General features: G+C 38.8%; 1 protein-coding gene across 1 annotated transcript in view; it reads left to right on the forward strand.

Annotated features, from left to right (window-relative positions):
* Positions 1-23,135, forward strand: part of gpc5a (glypican 5a) — a 105,823-nt gene that overhangs the window by 64,351 nt on the left and 18,337 nt on the right. Inside the window, exon 8 of the mRNA XM_068575058.1 lies at positions 3,006-3,168. Coding sequence (XP_068431159.1) covers positions 3,006-3,168 — 163 coding nt within the window. The remainder of the gene's footprint in view (positions 1-3,005; positions 3,169-23,135) is intronic.

The raw sequence follows: 23,135 nt of genomic DNA on the forward strand, positions 1-23,135 counted from the left end.
TAGATCTGATAATAAAGCTAGGTAAATCAGATATGTTTACAATAATAACCTGTGTAAAAATACATTACAACTATTTGAGAAGTAGGTGTTCAGTAAGTGGAGGCTTGTGTCACTAAATAAACCTCATGAGATAATCTCAAAATAGTGCTCTTCCTCACATGCACGGCCATACAAATTAAATTTCCATTAAATTTCAACATCTAGTTCAAACCATCATTATGTGTGCTGCACAAAATGTGGTATTCATCATTATCTCTTGTGGGGTTAGCTCTTAATTAGTGCGATACTTTTAAAAGAAAACGACCAAGTAGGGGAACTCAGTGTTCAGAAAATTCCTTCTAAATGCACAGAATTGTTATCAGCTTGTAAGCAGCTTTGTTCGAGAAAAGAGTAACTGGTATTTGGTGGTCATTAACTCTCCACACCCTGCAGTAACAGCCAGAAGCCTGCCCAAGGGTGCCTTCTCAAAGCAGTTTCTCATCTGGAGATGCATTGAACGAAATCAGAGCCCCTGTCTCACAGCCAGCGTTAGACAAAGCCCCATGTCATTCACAGAAGTGAGGCCAATAACACAGTTCAGTGTGTGTCGGAAAGAGCAGTACAGCTGCTCAATACAATCAAACACGGAGCTGTTGCTCCCCTGACCCTTAAGAGTAAGAGAATCAAGAGGAATGCTGATTGACAGTCTTATTCAAACGCGACAAATGTTTCCCAAACCTTTTAAACAAATTAGTTTGCAGTGTAATATCATTACAAAGACTTGATTAATGAATTACTCAACATCCATTACATCCTTCCGCCGCAAACTAAAACACATCTTTCCCGACTACACCTTGAATAAAATAAGTAGCACTTTAGTAGCACTTAAATGGCACTTACTTATACCACTTTGTAGTTTTCCTGTCATGAAAAAATTGTACTTTCTTGATTCTTGTTGTTCTGAGTTTGTACTCACGATTGAATGCACTTACTGTCACAAAAAGCGTCAGCTAATCGTGATGTAACTACTGTTTCATACAAAGCATATCAACTGCCAGTGATCATCTAAACCAACGTAGCATTTTTTATATGGTGCTTTCTTTTGTGTAATTATATTATCTAATGGACCACAACAACAACACATTGTTGCGGCTGGTAATGATTTTTTTTGTTATGTAAATAGCGCAGCAGGATGGTGTGTGTGGGATTGATTCAAAATGTAATACCCATATTCATCGTAATCAAGGAACATGTCTCTCAGTGCAATGCTCACTGATGTGTTTTTAAATAGTTTTGGGGTGTCAATAGAGGTTCACCCCACAGAGGAATAAGCTTCATCAGACAATGCTCGTTAGCGGCATCGATTCATTGTTGTTTTGTTTCTATATTGTATTTTTTGACAATAAGAAAAACAAATATCATTTGTCTTGCCTTTTCATTTTTGTTCCCTGTTCCTACATGTGTATGTGTGATAAACCAATGTATAGGGCTGAACTGGGAACATAAAATATTCTACTGGTGAAGTCAATAAGTAAGAGCGTTTTTCCAATTATCAACTATTCTAGTTATAAACTAAATTAAGTTGTAACTTACAACTTGAAGGTCATGCGAGTGAAAGACTGAGAATCTAATTATGCGTAAAAGAAAATGTCACGTTTCCCTCCCACACTCATTCATACATACGCAGGCTTATATGTGCAAATATAACTGCATATTGTTTCACAGATGCAGTCGACTGTAATTATTGCAAGATGCTGTTTGTAAACGGGGCTCAGAGTTGACAGCCTCTGAACACCACTGAGCCCTCAAGCGGTGCTCTACCGCCTGAATCATTGGAACTGATTGTGCAATACTCTTCTCACATTTCTGTGCTTTATTTTACATATTTGTCTTGTGCTATTAGCATTTACCTACTTTTTTTGTATTCTTAATTTAAATTTTTACCTTGAGTTTTAAATTATTGTAATTCTGTGACGAAGGAGAACTGGTGAAGTAAGATGTTCATTTTTCAGTCTGTTTACTGTACATATGACAATACAAATATCGTGTATCTTGACTGCAAAGTGCAAAGTTTAAATTCAATCAAACCAGGCTGATGTCACCACAGAAACTCATTATTGCATGTAATGGAGTAAAAGTGTGGTCAGACAGATATGGAAAGAAAATCATGCCAATTACACACATGGAAGGAGCGCTTAGATTGACCAAACTCTCAATACTCTCTATCATCTGAACTGTCATCATTGAGGAGCTGAGACTCAGACAGGCTAATTACCAGCACAGATATGTCCGAGCTCCGCCATGGCAGCCACCCCGACACTTCTGCTCCGCTGCACTGAACCACAACAGTAATTAATTAGCATAGACAATACCTTTCTGATCAACACAAAGCATTCCCTCTTGTTTCCAATAACGCACCGTGAATTTAAATGAGCCAATTAGCGTTTGCATTTCCCCTGGTATCAAGTTTGCAAAGTGATTGAGATTCTGCTGCACAGCCACACAGCAGAAAGTTTAGCTGCCCTGCAGGCCACTGTGGCGAGAGGGGTGAGTGTCATTCAACACTATGGATGGTAGTTGGTGGCAATCAGGAGACGTGTTGGCTTATTATTTTAGTTTTTTTTTTTAATGAACCAACAAATAAGGGAATTTAAGTATAGCTTTATTTTTCATATTGAAACCATGGGATGCAGAAAGAAATCTGGGCAAAAATCTATCTAAAAATATGCCCTCTGCACTGCAGTTATTCAGTTGATTTATAGTTTTTTAATTACTGAGAGAACTTTGGCTCATTAGCAGCATAATCAGCTGTTCTTTTGCATTTTCCCCCTTTTTTCTCTTCATTTTCTGATGCTAATTCTGCACTACCCTTGCCATGAGAGGACCTTGTTCACTTTGTGAATATTTAATGTAATATTCATAATGATACATATATAGGTTGCTACTTTAAAGTGGTTTACTTTTGTGGAAAAATATGAATATGTAAACTAAAATATGTCTTTTTCTGTGTACCTTTTCACAACTAGCTGTTGCAAGGGAAGTCCATCCCTAAACTGGGGTCGCTGGACCAGATTGAAACAGGAAGTGGAGACACAGAGGGACGCTACAGCGGCGACTGTGATGATGAAGACGGCTGTGGCGGTTCAGGTGGTGGCGAAGTAAAAAGGAAAGTCTCCAGAGTCTCCAAATGTAAGTCTTCACTTTTTGTAATGTTATTAATCAATTAACAATGCAAAGAGATGGTAACCCACACTGTTATATTTTGCCCTATGAAGACAGAGGAACATAGGCAGAATATCACATTTGATTGGGGGATATAAGAAATAGATAAATATTAGATATGGGGAATAGGATTAGGTGCAATGATTTAAATGTGTATGTTTGTATGTGTGCTTTTATTTGTTTTTTAAGGTTTACATCTTATTTTTGTATGAGCTTAAGAATGATACATGGTCCCTGAAAAAAGCGGAAAAGCTGAACATAAAACATATATCTAAAACATACAACACAGACTTACAATGAATTAGTAAAAAAATAAGGGAACATGAATCAACTTTCACAAAGCGCACATAATATAACATGACAAGTAATACATGTGTATGTACTTTTGCCTCCTAGTTTTAAACACATGCATTAAATAATTAAAATAATTTAAAAATTAAAGCTAGTTTTTAATGCATACTATATTTTGATAAGACTTGCTCCAGTCTCCATTTTATCACACCCATAATAATAGTCATTAAAGATAATAGTTGCTATGGGGACATTATTGCAATCAAGGCCCGTTACTTTAAAAATTATCGCTCCTCAGAGTAACAGTAACCTCTGATGAATCCCAGTGGCGGAGCTCTCCTCCTCATTTTGTTACCTGTCACAGGCTCCTCTTAGCACATGGATTCCCTCTCGCCTCTACTCTCCATCAAACATGCTAACAACCTGATTAATCACCTTCCTATGGCGACAATGAGGAAAGGTGTATGTGTGTGTGTGTGTGTGTGTGTGTGTTGAGGTGGTGGTGGTGGGGGGGGGGGTCTTAACAAGCCGTTCCATCCGTGTAAATGTTTCCTTTACTGCTTGTCAGTCTGTCTCGAGGCTTTAGCAGCTCAGGCTCAAAGAAGCTGCTTAACAATCGCTCATCTGAGGCTGTGGGGAGGCACTGACATTTATCACCCATTCCAGTAGAGCTGCCCTTTCCTTGTCACAGGCCAGATCAGCCTGTCTCCCATATTTATGACCCACTGTCTGTCGTGACCTCTGTCGAGCAACTGTCCCGAGCTACCTGACCCTCACACAAATACCAGGGATTCCCCACCTGAACCAGACCTCTGGCCAGGCCCTGCAGGCTTAAACCGTTTGTTTTTTTAAGTGGCTGTTTGGTGTCATTATTTTGTGTTTGTGTTTTATTGTTGTAGTAGAATTAAATGAATTACTGTAACTTGCAAGCCAAGGGTACAGCATCGCTAAAAACACAATGTTGCTCACTCTTACTGAAAAATGTGTCTTAAACACTATAAAGCAGCATCAAAGTATAACAAATATGTAATCGAAGTGAACAGGAATACAATTCAAGCCCTCAAATCATGTCAAAGGAAAGCTCTTTGACTCCCATCATTCGTTGGGCCCTTACCTTTAGAAACCTTTACCTTTTGGCACAATTAACACATCATGTATTGTAGTATATACCAGTAAGTTTCCAGGTAATGTAATCCAAAACATTGGATTCAGATCACATACAAACAAAGGCTTCACGGTAGTGTAGTGGCTAGCACTGACGCCTCACAGCCAAAGGGTCTGGGGTTTGGATACTGGTCTGGCAGCTCCTTCTGTGTGGAGTTTACATGTTCTCCCTGTGTCAGCGTGGGTTCTCCTTGGGTTCTCCGGCTTCCTCCCAAAGTCAAAGGACATGCGGCTTAAGTTAATTGGAGTCTAAATTGCCCGCCGTAGGTGTGAAAGTCAGTGTGAATGGTTGTCTGTCTCCATGTCTGCCCTGTGCGATGGACTGGTGACTTGTCCAGGGTGAACCCTGCCTTCGCCCATTGACAGCTGGGATCGGCTCCAGCGCCCCTCAACCCTAAAGAGGATAAGCGGTTCGGATAGTGGAATGAACAAAGACCCCGTTGTCTGTGTTTGTAACGAACATGGACCACCTTCAGAAATTAACTGATGTGCATTAGAACAAGCTGATGAGGCACAAATAAACACTTGCCAACTAGTGGGCAGACATACTGTACATACAGTCCACTGAGTGGCTGAGAGTAGTGGAAGTTAGCACAAATATCTCATACAAAGTACATACTCCTCTTGTCCAGTCAACCAATTTGCAGCGATAAACAGTACTTTGTAACAGTCAGATTAGAAAAAGCTTCCATGTGCCTGTCGTTCTAGAGGTCATGAGCGAACAGTGGAATATTGTCAGAATTTGAAAGACTTGTTGCATTTGTCAGTTATTTCTCTACTTGGCTGTCTGGTGTCTGCCCTTTAACAAGCTCATATTAGATAAGACTCTCTTGAGAATGGCAACCAATCAAGGATGACAAATGACAACTTGTGAGCATAACACTGACGACTGACTTCAGGTCTTTGCAATTATAATCCAACATTAAAATACAACACGTGGCTCATAGTGCAGGAAACGGGTTTGATGTGTCTGGGAGGTACTGTGATCATCACACTTCTTTAGATCAGACACTCCAGCTATGCAAATCTGCATCAGCTGTGCTGAGTCACCAAGTGCTTTGACAATCAACATATCGGCAGTGTTCTCCACAGATGGAGATTGTAATTTGGTTATATGTGTTACTTGAAACACAGTTGATAGTTCTGACATCTTGTTCGTCCTACAGCAGCAACAGAGTTGATAAATTGGCAACTATAAGGCTAAATCAAAATGGTGATGACAAACTATTAATGAAAGTTGTTATTTTTTTTTCAGTCTGTGTGCAAAACTTCGAAATAGAAAGCTGTAGAGACAGAGATACAATTTTAAATACAACAACAGAAGAGGCACAAATGCAACCACAGAACCAAAAAAAAGGTGCGATAAAAAACACAGAAGTGAAATAGAATAACTCTCATTCACAAGTCACAAATGATTGAGGTTGCAGCTCAACGCTTTGTGTTTTTTTTAATTGTTCATTGAGTCTATTAGTCAGATTTTTTAAATTCTTCGACTATATATAATTTACAAGACTTGCATTCAATTCACTGAAACGTGATACGATTCAGTGAATTGAATGCAGTGATATTTCCATCTCAGTGTCAGATACTGAAACACCAAGTATCATTTAATTATATTTTCTTCACCACAATGATCCATAATCCCCCTCCTTTGTGTCTTTGATGTTTATCAGCAGAACATGCTGCCGATAGATGAGGATGATAAGGTAATCAAATCGGATAAACTTAATACTGATTTGAGGGATTATCCTCATTAAGCAGAATTACTGTTGTGTGAGAATGCTATGGAGGTGACAAAAGCATCAATGTGAGCTGTTCATCCTTCAGAATTATTTTGTGACTGCAGCAGGGTTGTGTTTTCTGCATTGCAGCACCACCTGACTGAGTCACTGACTTTGTAAAACTACAATTAAGCTGATTGTTTTCTTCTTCTTCTGTAAACCCAGATAATTATAAAAAGAACGCAGTAAAAGCAGAAATAAAATGATTTATTTCCCAGTGTTGAACAGAGGGATCCACTTCCTGCTCACAGCTTGCCAGGTAACACCAACTAAAGAAACCATAATAGCATGTATCTAGAATAGACCTAGACCTGCCAATGGTTTTAACAAACACACACATCCGTTCTTAATGAAATGAAATGAACATTTAACACTGATGAGAATTAGCACCTCAATGTCAAAACTATTGTAATATCACAGTGTTGTGTATTGCAGCCTATTACTTTGCATGTAGAGCATCATAACCAGGATCATAATTACCAATTATAACAGACATAATTGGAATACTCATTAAAAACATAATGTATCTGTGGAGCTGTGATGGTCCAATCCGTGGTTGTTTGATTGGTGTATCTATAATAAGGTTGAACTCCTTTTCAAGCACTTATCACACAGATTTAGGTCTCAAACTAGACATCTTCACACTCCCAAACAACATAAGATATACTTTAGCTTTGATACCCAGAACTTTTACCATTTTGCTAAACAAGATAAGGCAGAAGAGTCTCAAGTGTTTGGTATGAGACAATTATCTGCTGTAGCTCTCCTTTGTGACTTAGCCTGATGAGGTAATTATACACCTGGTTTAATCACATAAAAAGCTTGCCTGGCTTATATATGAATATAATAAATACTGTTTGCCATTATAGTCATGGTGGCGTATTAATCACTACACAGTTGGATAGTAATAACAAACAAGTCTACAGATATGCCCTGCTTTACACTATATTCTAGTGCCAGCATGCTATCATGCTACCATTTAGATGCTAAGCAGGTATAATGTTCACCAAGTTTACATCACCATTATTCAGCTTGTTGGCATGTTAAAAGTTAAGACTTGTGCAAAAGTCACCAAAGATATCTGGACTGAATTTTGTGCCTGGCCAACTGTCAATGCCATCCTTAGAGCAGTGCAGCTCGCATGGCCATCATAACACACACACACACACACACACACACACACACACACACACACACACACACACACACACACACACACACACACACACACACACACACACACACACACACACACACACACTATAATTACAGTTCCTATATTCTGGAATACATGTAAAGGTTTTCCTCAACTTCTAACTCTATCCAATACAACATCTTGGATTTCCATGATTGTCAACAATGCATGCAGTGGAGAACACCTATAAGGTTTTCTTTCATGCTCCAACCCAAACAGGCCTCTTGTTATCTGGCCTGGCAGGGTTCAGATGCAGACACTGTGACTGCTCGCATCGTGAGCGTTGCACTGCAATAAGACATCTGTCAGACACACTGGCAGCAGTGAAGACACCAATCGATTTCTAGAAAGTAAGCACAATGAGTGGAAAGGGAGAGGTTGCGTTACCATGACTCGTATTAATTAATAGTGTCTCAGATGGAGAGTCTTTGATGTTATTTGAGCTTCTACCTCACAGGCTGGTGGTGAATTAGCGAATGTAGCTGTTGCATGAAGAACTCCTCCACTGTCTAAGGGAGATTTTTCCCATGGCAATATGCAACGGGGAGGTCTGCATGTATTTAGTAAAATGACTGCAGTCTTTATGTTCAGTGTTGTTTATGTTCCAGCTATAAAAGAGAGATCTGGGAGATAGGGAATTACATAAAGGCCACTTTGGTTGGTGTACAGTAAAGGGTATATATCTGATAAATAGATCGTTATCCTCATTACAGTGTGAGAGCTAATTAGGTCGCTTGCTGTGACTCCTGCCTTCCTCTGTGCTGGTAATAATGGGATCGAGATCACTTTTGCTGTGTTCACACCAAACGCAGCGCAAATTTTTGCGCAGCTCTAACTAAACAGACAAACTGTTACAGGTAAATAGCTTCAGCTAGTATTTCTTAAAATGTACATTGTTGTGGTCATTTGGAAGAATGGCATTAGAAAAGCTGAATTCAAACAGTAACAATATACAACCTCCTCAATTGTAACAATAATTGTTCACGCTCAGTTGAGGTGTTTTTTGCCTATGTCTAAGAAAAAGTTGATGTAGTAGCGAACCTTCAACTAACATGATTGATCAGTTGTTTTCACTGTCGACATCTTTCTTGATATTCCCATAACGTACGCATGCTTGTTTTTGCCTCCGGACAGCATAGAACAGGGCCAATACTCTCAGACATGCACATTCAATTCTAGATGATGCCAAGCTGACTTGTTTTGTTTCCAGTTTGCAACCTCTACTTCTTCCAGTCTGTTTACTGACAGATTACTGTCATCATGCAACGACTAAAGCACTTAAAGCACCAACTTCAGACCAAACTACACACCAGCCGAGATCGTTCGCTCCAGACCAATACATGGAAACGCGACATTTCAGACGTTCGCTTAAAATTAGCTCGACAATTCAATGGGTTGACATTTCGGGGCTGCGGTAGCTTAAACTGCTGCTATAGTTGTTGTGGAATATTACCTTAAGCAGTTAATGTTGAAATACAAATTGGGTTGAGATTTGCGACAAAACTGTAGATGTGTGTTAATACATGTTTGCATAAAAACATAATTATGTAGCTCCATAGCTCCGTGACCCTACCATTGCAATCTGAAACGATCCACATCTGCTGGGTGGAGGAACTAATAGTGTTGCATTAGCGCCAAGCAGCACAAATGGACCTGTTACTAACTGCAGACTCCCACCGTGACTGACAAACACAAGGCAGGACTATGCTGATCATGAAAGGTACCCACAAGGGAATAACATCCAACTACTGTCCAACATAGAAACTCCTGTCAGACGTCACAGTGTTGAAGCTGAAGGGACATGTGTGCCAATACAGAAGCAAAGCTCAGCAGGGGATTGGAAACAACAGCGGATGCCCAAAGCACCAGCTACTGAAGACAAAGCTGTCACTCTACGACTGCAAGTTGAACAGACGAACCCAAGCAGTCTGGATTAGATGGTGGCGGAATAAGTATTCAGATCCTTTTACGTCAATAAAAGTAGCAGTACGGCACCGTGGAAACACACCATAACATGGAAAATTCCTGCAACGTAAATATTAAGTTAAAGTATTATTTGCAAAATGCATCTAAAGTCTCAACTGTATGAGTTCAGAAAAAGCCCCCCATCATGTGTTATGGTTAATTGCTTGACATGCCGTTTGAGTAGTTCGATCCATACAAATACATAACATTTTATATATTCATCTTATGTTTTGTATGTAAAGATACTCGTGACTTGAAATACAACAAAAACTTCTAACATTGCCTTTAATTAAAGTGGACTAGAAGTGTCAAGAATGAAAAGGAATTCCTTGTGAGTTGAGTGATACCTCAAATTTGTACTACAGTACTTTAGTACATGTCCTTAGTTACTTTCCACCACTGGGATTAAAGTTGAGCGATATATTAGTTTATATTGATGTACTATTTGATATTGAATTGTGTTTTAAAGCAAATTATAAACGCAAAATCAGTTTTTGTTTTCCTGGTGTGAAGAGTTTTCTGATATACTTAGTGACTGTAATGCACAGTTCATTTCTGTAATCCAATTTATCCTAGTATGTGATTTCTCAAACATTTGAGATATTTTTGACATATACTCAACTGCAAAAATACACCAAGCTAAAACAAAAACTGTCAATAACCACAGCTCTGAAATATATCCATCAGTCATTGTTGAAACTGTTATGGTAGAAGGATGTTTCTATTTTGTTGTCCACTCCATTAAATCAATTAGTGAAGACTTGATAACAGACACACCTTGTTGTATGATGCAATACAGTTCAACAGTCCCACAAACCACATCCTCCAAAGATATTCTTATTGTCATGTTGACTTCATCCATACTGCTCTGCTGTAGATTACATGAACAACCATAAAGCCAAAGACTGACTGCAGCACTCGTGGATCCCTGCAGCGTCTCACAGCATACAAGGTCAACAACATACTGAGAGCCATCATTAGAAACTCAATGGACTAGTGTAGAAAACCACTAAAAGCTGCTCAATCACAGAACTGTCTGCTGTTATTAAGCATAGATTTGAAACCTTTCACAGATTACCATGAATCGCGAATAAAGGTTCATGTGGGGGGCTACAATCAGTCACCTCCTCTACATGCAAACCATTAAACTGAATGACAAGAGGATCTGCAGGACAGACACTGGAGGCCATTTGAGTGGAAAATGTAGGTGGGTGGAAGCAAATGAAGGGAGAATAATTGGAACTGAAGGGGTCGAACTATCAAAAGGCCAAATATTAGTCTGGTCTCAGGAAGGCTGCAGGAACCAAGAAATGCAGCAAAATCCAAGGTATAAGCAAAACCTCTGTACACGCCTTGTACATGCCTTGCTGTTGGTCACAAATTCAGCTGTAAAAGCCAAAACTAAAGCTGTTGATTTCAAGAAATAGAATATTCTTACACTGTACAATGGATTGCACCTAAAGCCCATCAACCTTCTTCTGCAGCTGAAGACAGTTGAGGTGAGCGTCAAGGACACTGAATGAAACACGAAGCATGTGTGAGTACATTAGTAAAATGGATCCTGTCATCGGTAGACAGATGAGGTGGCTGCCAGAGATTGCCAGAAAAAGACACCATCTGCCATTAGCAGAGTCCTGAGCTTATAAAGAAGAGGATTTGATAACCACAATGAATGAATTCTGCATTTTTGTTGAATATTTCAATTACATTTTCACTATTAGAAACATACCAATTAGAAATAGCCAATTAATCATGTTGGTGATAGTATTCATAACTTTGACCTTTGAAGCATTCTTTAAAAAAAATCTTAATAAACAATGTCTTAATATACTACAGTAGGTTTTTGATGGAAACAACTTTTGAGGCTCAATGCAAAATGGTTGGCTTAATTAAAACCGATTGTATGATTCAAGAAAGAAAAAAATAAAATAAACAAAGAACAAGTTGGAACGAACATATTGGCCTGAAGATAATCACGCCCCACACTGGTGGACTCTAACATCTAATGTTTAACGAATCGTGTTTCAAATGTCAATTTATTTTTTATACCACACTCAAACAGTTTGGATTCTCAAAAGTCTGACAGCAGGAATAAAACCACTATATCCAAAAGATTTATCTTGAGCTAAAAAACCTGAGAAAGGGTTGATTCAGGCGTTATTGACCAAACGTACGCACTACTGGCTGTTCCATGTTACTTTGATATGCTTAACTAGTGGTGGAAAATCCAAGATCGGTTCCTCTAAGACCTACAGTCTCTGTGGGAGCTGGTGGACTCTCGGGAAAAAAAGGAAAAAATCCTATAACAGACTGTATGATTTCAGCCCTACAGCCTTCAACCCTTCACAACTAACTATATATGTGGAAACACAGAGTAACAAAAGTACATTGAGAATAGTCCCTCAAATTGGCAGCATTGGCAGAACAATCGAAGGCATTCCACTCAATGTGTGGCTTAATCTGTTCCTTAAAGCGATGAACCGGCTCGCCGATGAGCCAGGTTTATGTTTCCAATGTAACTTTAGGCCAACGTTTATATGTATGTGTTTCTATGTTATAGTTGCTTTCTAAGATTAATTTAGATTACCTTGGCATGCTCTAGGTTACTAAATTACCTTAAACAACAAATTAACCCCACTGCCATCCACAGATTGTTCAAGGTTTTAGCTTCACTGTGGGATTAGTTTATGTAATCAGTCTCTTGTGAATCATCGTGCTTGCCTCCCCCATTTGCTGTGGGCTTATCTAACTGGTATGGATAAACGTGCACCTTTCTCGAACTCAGCCTGCTTTCAACTATTGGAACTGATAGACTTTAGTGACTCATTGTATAGTTTTTTATCACTAAAATTAGGGAGGTAATGTGAGCATTACTGTCGGTGAAGCTGTGCACTTTCACATTTAAAATATCTGAGATTTTGTTTATCACGGATATCTACAACAGTGTGACACTGCAACGTATATCTTTTGCTACATTTACACTGAGCGTCAAGACGATACATTTAAAAACTCTCTAGAGAATGGATCATTCAGAAAATGCGGTTACCTCGTATATTTGCAGCGGAACCGAAGAAGTATGAAAAACAATGACTTGGACACTTGTCACATAATGTACACAATAAATAAATGTACATGCAGACTGGATCACAGAAGGATTGTGTGGAAAAAAAAGAGCGCAAAGCACAGCTCGCTTTTTTTGCGAGTGGTACACATTTGTGTCCGCGATGCGGAGAACATGGTGAAAGCCGCTGCATCCCGTGCTGCTCATAAAGTTTATTCAGCGCTTAAGAAACTTATGGATGTGTTGAAAGCACTCATACTTATATGACAGTCATTAGTACACGATACATATAATTACTGTAGAACACGATGAAGGTGAACTCATGATAACAATACTTATCACTGCTTCAACTGATTGAATTTCTGATTATGAATAAAACATACATACTGATCCGCCCATACAAATATTCAAACTCCGAGTTATATGGTAATCTAAACACATATAGGTTACATGAATATACGCATAGTTCATGATACCTACGTGCATACAGTACATCTATCCTCATAAGTATATATTAATTCGTATACGACTACCAGCAGTACTTCATCACCCAAATCAATCAGATACATATAATCTGATTGATTTGGGTGATGAAGTACTTAAAATTAGCCGACACATTTATTTATTTTTTGACACATTTACTTGTCTGATATTTTGCACAGCTTAAGTGTTACGCGGCTTTACGCTGCATTCACAACAGGAAGTGTTGCGAATATTCGCTACGCTTGAATGTGAATGCACCATTAGATTTTGTCATGATTATGGACTTTAATTCATCATATGTAGTCACGATCCACTTCTGCTCGTCAGCAGAGAAAAGAGACAGTCTTTCTCTGAGTTTGTTTGTCATTTTAGAAAGACAACATCATGAATTTGGCGTTTGATTTTTCTCCCTTCTGAAGAGGAGCTGCCACGCACAATTATCCTGTGAACTGACGTCTGGTTAGAATGAACGAGACCGTTTGTGGGCGGATCCACCCTCGTGGAACCGACATATCCTGTAGTCAATCATCTCGTCAGGTTAAGCTGGATAATAGGACTTTTGATCGGATTTGTTGAACCACGTACGTGGAATAGGGTCCGTATCAAGAGCACTACCCTTTTCATTTTTAACATCTACTATAATACTGTATTTTCTACTTCCTGGTTACACCGGCACCCGCATGGCCGGTGTATGTGAAGAGTCATGTGATATTCATTGTTAGGCTTGCTTGTATGTGTCATTTCGCAAATGCTGCTGAAACACCTGTGTGGGTGGAGATTGTCTTAGTTCTAAAACCCTGGTTTAAAAAAAGATTTATTAGTGTGGATATAGCCTAAGCCTTGACAGTCTGATCGAGAATTACACTTTCAAAAAAATGATCTTGATACGGTGACTCATCAACCAGCAATAACAAATATTTTAAATCACAGACTGTGTGACCAGATTACCTTCTACTTTCCAACTGCTTTTCTCTTTGTTTTATGTCCTTGTTCAAGTACACAGAAAAAAAAGAAAAAAAAGGATTTACTTGGGTACCCTTTCACATAAATAAGCCACAAGCAGGCCAGATGAGAGCATACAGATTAATATCTGCTGTGTATTAACATATGGTCACAGCTCAGATTGGATCCTGTTTCAGATGAAATACACCACATCTAGTGTATGTGACTTGGACCTCATTGCCTACTCTAACTCAAGCCATGCTTGAATGGAAATGAAATGCAATTGCTTTCTGATTTGCCACAGTAAACATAATGACATGTTTATTGTGAGATAATAGAAACCTTGCATTTTCTTTATCATTTCCCTTCCAGGTGTTGGTGTTTGTTTTTTTTAGCAAATCTTTTTTAACCACAGTAAGACGTCATTATCTTCAAAGACACGTTTCTGTTTTTCAATCATTTTCTCATACCTTGGATGATTTAATGGCTGGCTTAATGAGCTGCGGCTTGCATGTGGAAGGACATTTCATTGTGTTAATGAACCATGAAAAGGGCAAGCACACATCATTGTGTGAACTGTTTTAATAATCAGCTCGGTGTCAGAGACACAGCCCATCGACCAAAAGTCTGCCCTATCAATAAGAACGGATGCTAGACGTTTCATTAAGACAACTTATTCTCTGAAGGGCCAGTGAGTGACCAATCGACTCTGGCCCTGCCTGTCTACTCCTTGTCTCTGCGGCTCTTTCTCGCTGTCTGTATGCTACCAAATAGATGCTTTCAAGGCCACTCTATTGACTGCCTACAGTTTGCACACACAGCTGATCTATTGTAATAAAAGATCCAATCAAATCTTTTTTAGGCTATGTCAGTATAATCTTTACCATTCCATATTTAGATTTTTCATTCAGGAAGTTTCTCACTCGGTTTTTCTTATGGTCATTCTCGCGGTGTGTGACAAGATTATAAGAGTCGGCAGCCATGCTAGGGGCTGTATGATGTAATTTTTTACCATGTTCACCATCTTACTTTACCATTTACTATTTAACATTTTACACAAAGTACAGCAGATATTGGTCATCAACAATAATCAAACGTTTGACCTCATGGTGGCGCGAGAGTCAGGGGATCACCAATAATTCCAACTTATCACTTCGCAAAAGTGTTTACTAAATTGCATGACTATCAAGTATATGTTAAGACATTTCACTAAAAACTAAAGGTTTCCTCCATAGGGTGGCCATACAGTAAAAAACAAAGTCAGGCCGATTCATCCTCTGGGAACCATGAGTATCTACATAAAACATCATAACAATCCAATAGTTAAAGATGGCTAATTATTTCAGATATTAGAGGTGGTCCTGAATTTGGCAAATCACAACTGTTTGTCTACGCGCATGGGGACGTACTGGGGTACTGGAACATATTGCACTGTTATTGGTTGATGTCGTCTACTTCAGGGCATGGCTCCCAAAGAGGCTGGAGATACTGCAGGGATAATTGGTAACCGCTATTACACTTTCTGGTATACTGTTGAAAGTGCTGAGATTATTTTTTGATTTTTTAATACTCGACAACAGCAACAGTGGGTGAACTGTCTGTGTATGTGTGTTTGTTTGTTAGCACGTTTGCAGAGCTTGAAGAGTTGTCTCGTGCAACTTGGGGGGAAACGTAAGTAGACTTTGCATGACCTACATCACTTGTCAGCATGGTGACATATGACAGGCAGGTTTTGTCTCCTTCATCCTCGTGTCCTCTGAAATTTTCTCTCAGCCTTCATTCTCAGACCTGCAAGGTCATCCTTAAATGTGCATCAACGGCCTTCCAACCCACGCGCTGCTCTCCCATCATCCCTCCTTTCTGCCTGTCCGCCCTGCCAGGCAGAAAAAAACATCTACACTATTTCTGCTGCAAAAGCCCTTAGCTCACACTCTTTCTCAATAGTACGCACACCAAAACACAGTTATAAGCATGCACAGACACGCTCCCGCAGACACACTCGCTGACAGAAACATGTCAAGTGACCCGGTGAAAATCTGAGTCGCCCAACAGGAACAAGTTGTTTGAATCTACTCAGGCTGATGTTCAGTGTTGACCTTCAGTGATAATGGATGAGAAATAATGGAAAAGGCTGATATTCGGGCAGGAAACATGCCTTCAGCAGCTTGGTGTTTGTCATGGTCACGACTGAAGAGGACAGGTTATTCTTTGAGGTTAAAGTGTGGTTGGGATTTATAGCGCAGAAGCAAATATATACATACAGAATCCTTCAGTTAAAATAAAATGCTTTTGATTGCCATGTTCAACGTCTGCACTAGTGCATTAAGATAAGAAACAGCTTTTTGTGGTGTTCAGGATGCTTTACAAAGCTATTAATTCTCAGTTTCAAACATACTCCAAGGTTATCTCTGCTTTGAGTAATAGTGACCTTGAACAACATGTTCATCAAACGGTTCAGGTGTAAGTAAATACTTATTTTTTTCCTTTAGACCACTAGCCCATTTGCTGTGTGTATGTGTATATTTGTATATTCTGTATGTAAATGTGTGTGATATTCAATAAAAACACAGTTGCACAATAATACGTGAAACTATTATATATATATATATATATATATATATATATATATATATATATATATATATATATATATATATATATATATATATATATATATATATATATATATATATATATATTCACATTTGCAAGTGCCTTCTTCCTTTTCAATTGTTAATTGTAAAAATTAAAAGATATTTCTGGATTTCTGGCCTTAAGTACATATGTTTATGTGCAGATACCCAATTGCAACTAATCTCAAATGTGCTCTGAACTCTGGTGACTGTGCAGGCCAATGGAGTAGACTGAAACCAAAGAGTGCTTTGTAACACAACCCTATTCTTGCTTGAAGTATTCTTTTCAAAAAGGCTAGACTGTGGCCACGAAGGGATGCTCCTGGTCAACAGCTCGGACTGGTGTAGCATTTAAATGTTGCTCAGTTGGCATCAAGGTGTGCCAAGAAAAACTCTTTACAGAATTACACCGAGATCACGTTTGGTCCTTTGACACAAGACAAGATCCTGTCCTATCCCAAGCATTTACAACAAACTCTCATCAACATGTTGCAACAGAAGTCAAGGGTGTTGAACATTGCAAAGGCCTTCCACTATTCAATCATCTCGGTTTGGTGAACAAATCCCTACTGCAGCCCCATTTCCATCTTATTAGCTGACATAAGTAAAAACTTTGTAAGGTCTTTTTGGTGGTGCAACCCAAACATTTTCAGGGTTTGGGATGTGGCACTCAAACGCTCTCCTGCACTTTGTCCACCTCTATTCATGTATTTGTGGCTTTCCTGTTTGCCTGAACAACACTTGCCAATTGCCTGTGACCTCCCTTACGAGATTTCCTATAAAATTGCCACTGACTGCATATTGCTCTTCACTATTTTGATCACTTCAAGCTTTAAGCTCTAAATGTGTGGTGGATGAACGTCAGGGGAGAGGCTCCAGGATGTCCTTCCTATTCTTCTGATTTATCCAACTGTACTGACCACTTGATCCTGCCTTCATTCTACTATATGTTGATTATCTACCACATGCTTTTAAAATTAAGAGGTTGTCAAGTGCTTATAATAATTTTAAATGCATGCTTCTCTTTTAGCTTAATTCAATAAGTATTTGGGCAACACACCTTCTCTCAAAACTATTAACCATAATACAAAGACAAATCGTATTATCTGAATCAACAAAATGCATCTTTTCAGCAGCATAGGCTGAATTCTAGACTCAGCCTTTGACAGTGATAACCATCTGGACCAGAAAATGTACCAGTGTCAACAGCATTGCAACCCCACACTCATATCAGTAAGATATCCGAGAGCTGATATGTGTCAGTGATCTATGATCCCCCTGTGGGAGTCACATTTTTTCCAGAGTATTCCTCCTCAAGACCCTCAATGACTCATTTTCCACATCAGAGTGATTGGATGTCAAAACACTGAGCTTCTCTCAAATCACAACCTGTAACACACACACACACACACACACACACACACACACACACACACACACACACACACACACACACACACACACACACACACACACACACACAGTATACCGGCGAAAAGTATAAATAGTTATAACAGCAATCTTCTGTTCTGTATTATAAGGTTGAGTTTAGTGTTTAGAAACCAAATCGTTTCAATTGGATCTACAATAAATTATAAATTAAAATGGAAGTAGCAAGAATCTCTTTCCATCTGTCAACTTCTACTATTTAGATATATGATGATATAAAATATAAAATCCAAATAATGATAAAGTGGTAGCAGTAAATCTGTAGAATTCAAAACACTGTGATTTAAATCTGATTTGAAAATTCAGCTTTGATTCAGCATTTACTCAACTCAATTGAACTCGGATTTGATTTGATTTAATATACATATAATATACATTTAAATGGGATATGTTAAACTTCGCATTGATGAAGATATTGAGTTTTGACTGAAAGCTAAATTAGAAAGAATAAGTAAGTCTCTCTTTCATTTTTGTTTTAGATATATTTGGGCAAAATTCCCCAAAACTATAGGGCCTTCTTCCACATCGACTATGATAAACAACAGCGATAAATGAAAAGCATTAGATATTGCAGAAGGCAAACCTCATCGCCATCATTTTTACGTTGTTTAAATAATTGATGATTTATGACGGACATCCATTATACACACTCTCACTCTTGACTCAGTTCTCAAAGCTGGAATACAAATACATCTTGTTTAGAGATGCTTTCAAATTAAACCAGTACACTGAAATCAGGAGTAAAATCAGGAGTGAGACAAATGACGGAGCACTATTTTAATAGAACAGGAGGTGTCCAAATGTGCTGCTTGAAAGGAACAAGAATCAGAAACATATCCTCACCTGTTATGAACACCGGTTGAATTAGTTTCGAGCCTCTATCTCCCCGCTCAAAATGTAGAATTGGGTCAAATTTCTGCAAAATCAGTTGTCATTTGATGTTCAGTCTGAATGAGATCACGGTGCCTGATCAGCATTCAGCAATCTGGCTTTCACATAATTAGATGGATTTCTGGCAATTTCGGTCAGCCGTCTTGCACTTTGAGTAGTTTCTGCGTCCTGATTTTCTACAAGGCTGCTGTCAAAACATCTGTTCGAAACCTCTGCAAGCTTGTTTGATATTAGCACTTTACATGCCGTGGCTACTGCACTCTTGACTGAGACTGCGGGGATATAAATGGAGCTGAACCTCGCTGCAGAACAGACAGGTCACATTATCCACATCTTCACAGCCATCTGCAGCTTTATGTATTCATTTCATGCTGCCTTTCTCTTTCCAGTCAATGCTTTTAAGCATGCAGTTGTCTTGTTTGAATACACTTTATTAGTTAGTTTAGTATTATTTAGCACAACATAGAGTACAAGATTAATAAAAAGGTATTTATGTGACTGAACTTATTTTTGATTTCACCTGGATTACATCAAAGGGGTCTTTTTTTTTGTAACACACAATGCTTAAACAAAAAAAGAGTAACAACTCAAGCTTTTTCAGAACCCAACTTGCTGTAACAGAAACAATACAGAAACATGTGTTCACACTTGAAGGTTCCTTTTTAGCTTGTGTAAAACCAATCAAAACGTTTGCAAGTGGGAAACATTCTTTCCCCGTCACACATTCAGTCAACCTGTTTCTGCTTTGCTCCGTTGGTTTTTTTGTCAGAGCAGATCTGTGTAAGCTACTTTTCCATTCGGCATAAAATAAAATCAACACAGCAAGTTACTTACTTGAGTAAAACTTCAACTGGCGAAATTTGGTATGTGTTCTCTCCTCCTAAAATGCACAGCCGAGCCTGACTTGTATGTATTGTAAGTCACTTCGAATAAAAGAATCATCTAAATGAAATGAAATGTAATGATAATTTATTTAGCTTATTGTAGGAAAAGTGACTGTGAAAAATTTGCAAAAGATGTTCGGTCACTATGCTACATAAACATTTTGGATAACAAGCCAACATGTTGTCATGAACAGAAGCATTAGTAAAGTTAAGTCAATAAGTGTTTGTTTTTTTACATGTTGATGAAACAGTAATTGTAGGTTTCCTAATGTTGCAACATACAGTATAATCACCTGTATCACCTTTCATCTAATGCCAAAATTCACATTTCATTTAAACGCTTCCAATAAATGCATAAAATAATGATTCTGTCGTGAAAGGCACTTATGCTCTGATCTGCCAGAACTGGAGCAGTTGGCATACACAGGGGATTTTTCAGTCACTTTCTGCAAAAGTTTTTTTCTAATTTCTTTTCAATTAACTTTGAGGGGTTGAGACTGTGCCTGAGACATACAACATGTTGGGAATAGCTTGTCAGTATTGTCATAAATACCTGAATTACAGCTGGCGGTATTAGTCTACGTGTGTGCACCTCTGCCAAAGCCATGTGTGGAGAAAGCCCAGTAATAAAACAAATGTTCTGGGTGCTTTATGTGCAGTAAAAACCTGTTCGGGTCAGCATTTGCAAGCTGTTTAATGGTCTCAGCTTTGTCGCTGCCAAATAAAAATGATGCATATTTACTCACTAGTAATTGTTCCATCAAACACGAGAAGCTAATGTTGTGTGCGTGTGTGTGTGTGCGTGTGTGTGTGTGTGTGTGTGTGTGTGTGTGTGTGTGTGTGTGTGTGTGTGTGTGTATGTTAAACACAATTCAGATAAATTTTATAAAAATAAATATACGGTCAGAATCTTTCTTTTACATTAAACAGTTCTGACAACCAAACAGTGCAGTGCAACTGTATATCTACCCCTCCTCCATCACTCAGGTCCAAAACGCCTGTAGAGCAATCAAAGTAACCAAAGTAATGCCTCACTGACCTCAGCATTTTATCTGAAATTGATTTCATTGCTATTCAGAAAACAGATTCTTGCAAAGTGAAACTTAAATGAAGTCATAGATAATGTTGTGGGCGCGTTTTGAGCAATTCAATTATCCATTAAAACACATGTTGAAGGTGTTGTCTATTATCGCTCCAATTGCCTTTTGAATTAGAGCGTAGGAAGCAGCCTTGACTTTGCCGTTATTAAGCATCCTCTGGATGCACAGCCTCCCAAAACTCTCCACACTGCAGCAGAGGTTTCGTTACATTTCACAATCCTGCCAGAATTTCTATGGAGTAATACTTTAGAATATAACATCCAAATTTAATGGGAACGATCTTTTGCCTATCTAGATAAACGGAAGTGCCCCATCAATGTTTGCTGCCCTTCTGTGCACCATCTGCAGCACTTTGCAAGTTCTCGTGTCTTTTATCTGTTTCTCGGCATTCACATATATCAGAGGACGTGCGCCACAATAATCTTTTCAGTATTTGGTCGGTTCAGTTGGTTGGATGAGGCTTTGCAAAGACGAGCCACAAGATGGTTTGCTCCATTTGAGTGGATGTGATAGAGTTTAGCTCTAGATTAGAATAACCTATTTGACTAAATTAAATATAAAAAACGTATTTACACTTGGTCACAACGTGAATGAATCTAATGCATTCATATACAAGGCGAACACATTTTAGGCTTTTCTGCACCCACGCCTCTGGTACTGACAGACTGCTTTAATAAGTTAGAACATATTTGTTTGGTAACAGCCTCCAGTGATGCATTAAAGTGCTTCCTGTCTCACAGTCACAGAAATCTTCATCACATCATGCATCTAATCCAATTATTACATTTGACTGGAGAGTCAACAGCCAGGAATTTAGATCACCAACATGATGAAATCCCCTTCAATGACAATGATGATTAGCCTTCATCCTAATCGTGATGGACCTCTTCCGGTTGCATTCTGTGAGTGTTTGTCTGTGTGAAAAAGATGCAGACAGAGCAAACAGTTCAAGTGCTTTTTTGGGGGGGGATTGTGCAAGGGTTTCACGGCATGTAATAAACTAAGACATACCTCTGAGTGAAAGTGGGCTACGTACAGTTGCGAATGTGTGAATGCCGTGCTAGCGAACAGTACTGGACTTTGTATGTGTTGAGTCATAAAAATATAAATATGGTGACATCCTTAGCAGGGACCGGGCTGGATTCAAATGGATTTGGGTGAATGAGATTGAGATGTCACTTCATCCCACTACAAGATAATCTGAACTGACCTTCTGTCGCTTTGGTCTCAAAATGTGTTTGAGTCAGCTCATACTCTGGAGCCAAAAGAGCCGGCGGCAGGGAATTATATAACCTTCTCTATATCAGTGAAAATAAAGAATATGACTAATTTGTTTCAGATTCATTATTTATCTAAAAGAGAGAATGTTTAAAAAGACACATAAAGAATGTGTAGGATTAGCAACTCATAGTGAAGTTTTTTTACAGGCTAGTGTCTGCGGCCTGTTCCCTTTGGACCAGCTTTGTCCTGTGAGAGCAATCTGAGAGGACGGACGTCCATTACCTGAGGTGCAGTTGAGGTAGAGAGAGGATTATCTGACTGCTGCAGGTTTACTTGGCGTCCCACAATTTGCAGACATCAAGATCCATCTCCCAACTGTCGATCAGAGTCTGGCACGTGTCTCCATTAGCACCTTGTGGCAGATGCTTTCCATCCACCATCCATCGCTTAGTGTCACACATCCTTAATTGGGCATGGTATTTATCCAATTGCACAATATAAGGTGTCTTATTTGTGGAAATGCGGTTCCTGAAAATGAATAGTTATTGATTAGCAACACTGACATTCAACTCACTCCTTTTCCCACATTAGCCTAGCATTGATTGCTGGCAGCACTTCCTGTGTGCAATACTGTGAATCGACCGGATTCCTAATGTGCGGTCCAGGCTTGACCATTAGAACCATCCATTATCACGCTCGCCATCCACATAGTTGTCACTAGGGCTCGGTGGGAAATTGGCAAACTGACATGATTGTGACTGTGATGTAGAAGCAGATTTAGGTTCTCTAGTTTCTGTCAGCAAGCTATTGCATAATTAATTTATTATAGACTACACTGTGGGTTTATTGCAGCTTATGTATGAGTACTATTTTA

This window comes from Clinocottus analis, unplaced genomic scaffold (genome assembly GCF_023055335.1).
Source record: "Clinocottus analis isolate CAN_PGR_092001 unplaced genomic scaffold, fCliAna1.0.p SCAF_1, whole genome shotgun sequence".
NCBI classification, from domain to species: domain Eukaryota; kingdom Metazoa; phylum Chordata; class Actinopteri; order Perciformes; family Cottidae; genus Clinocottus; species Clinocottus analis.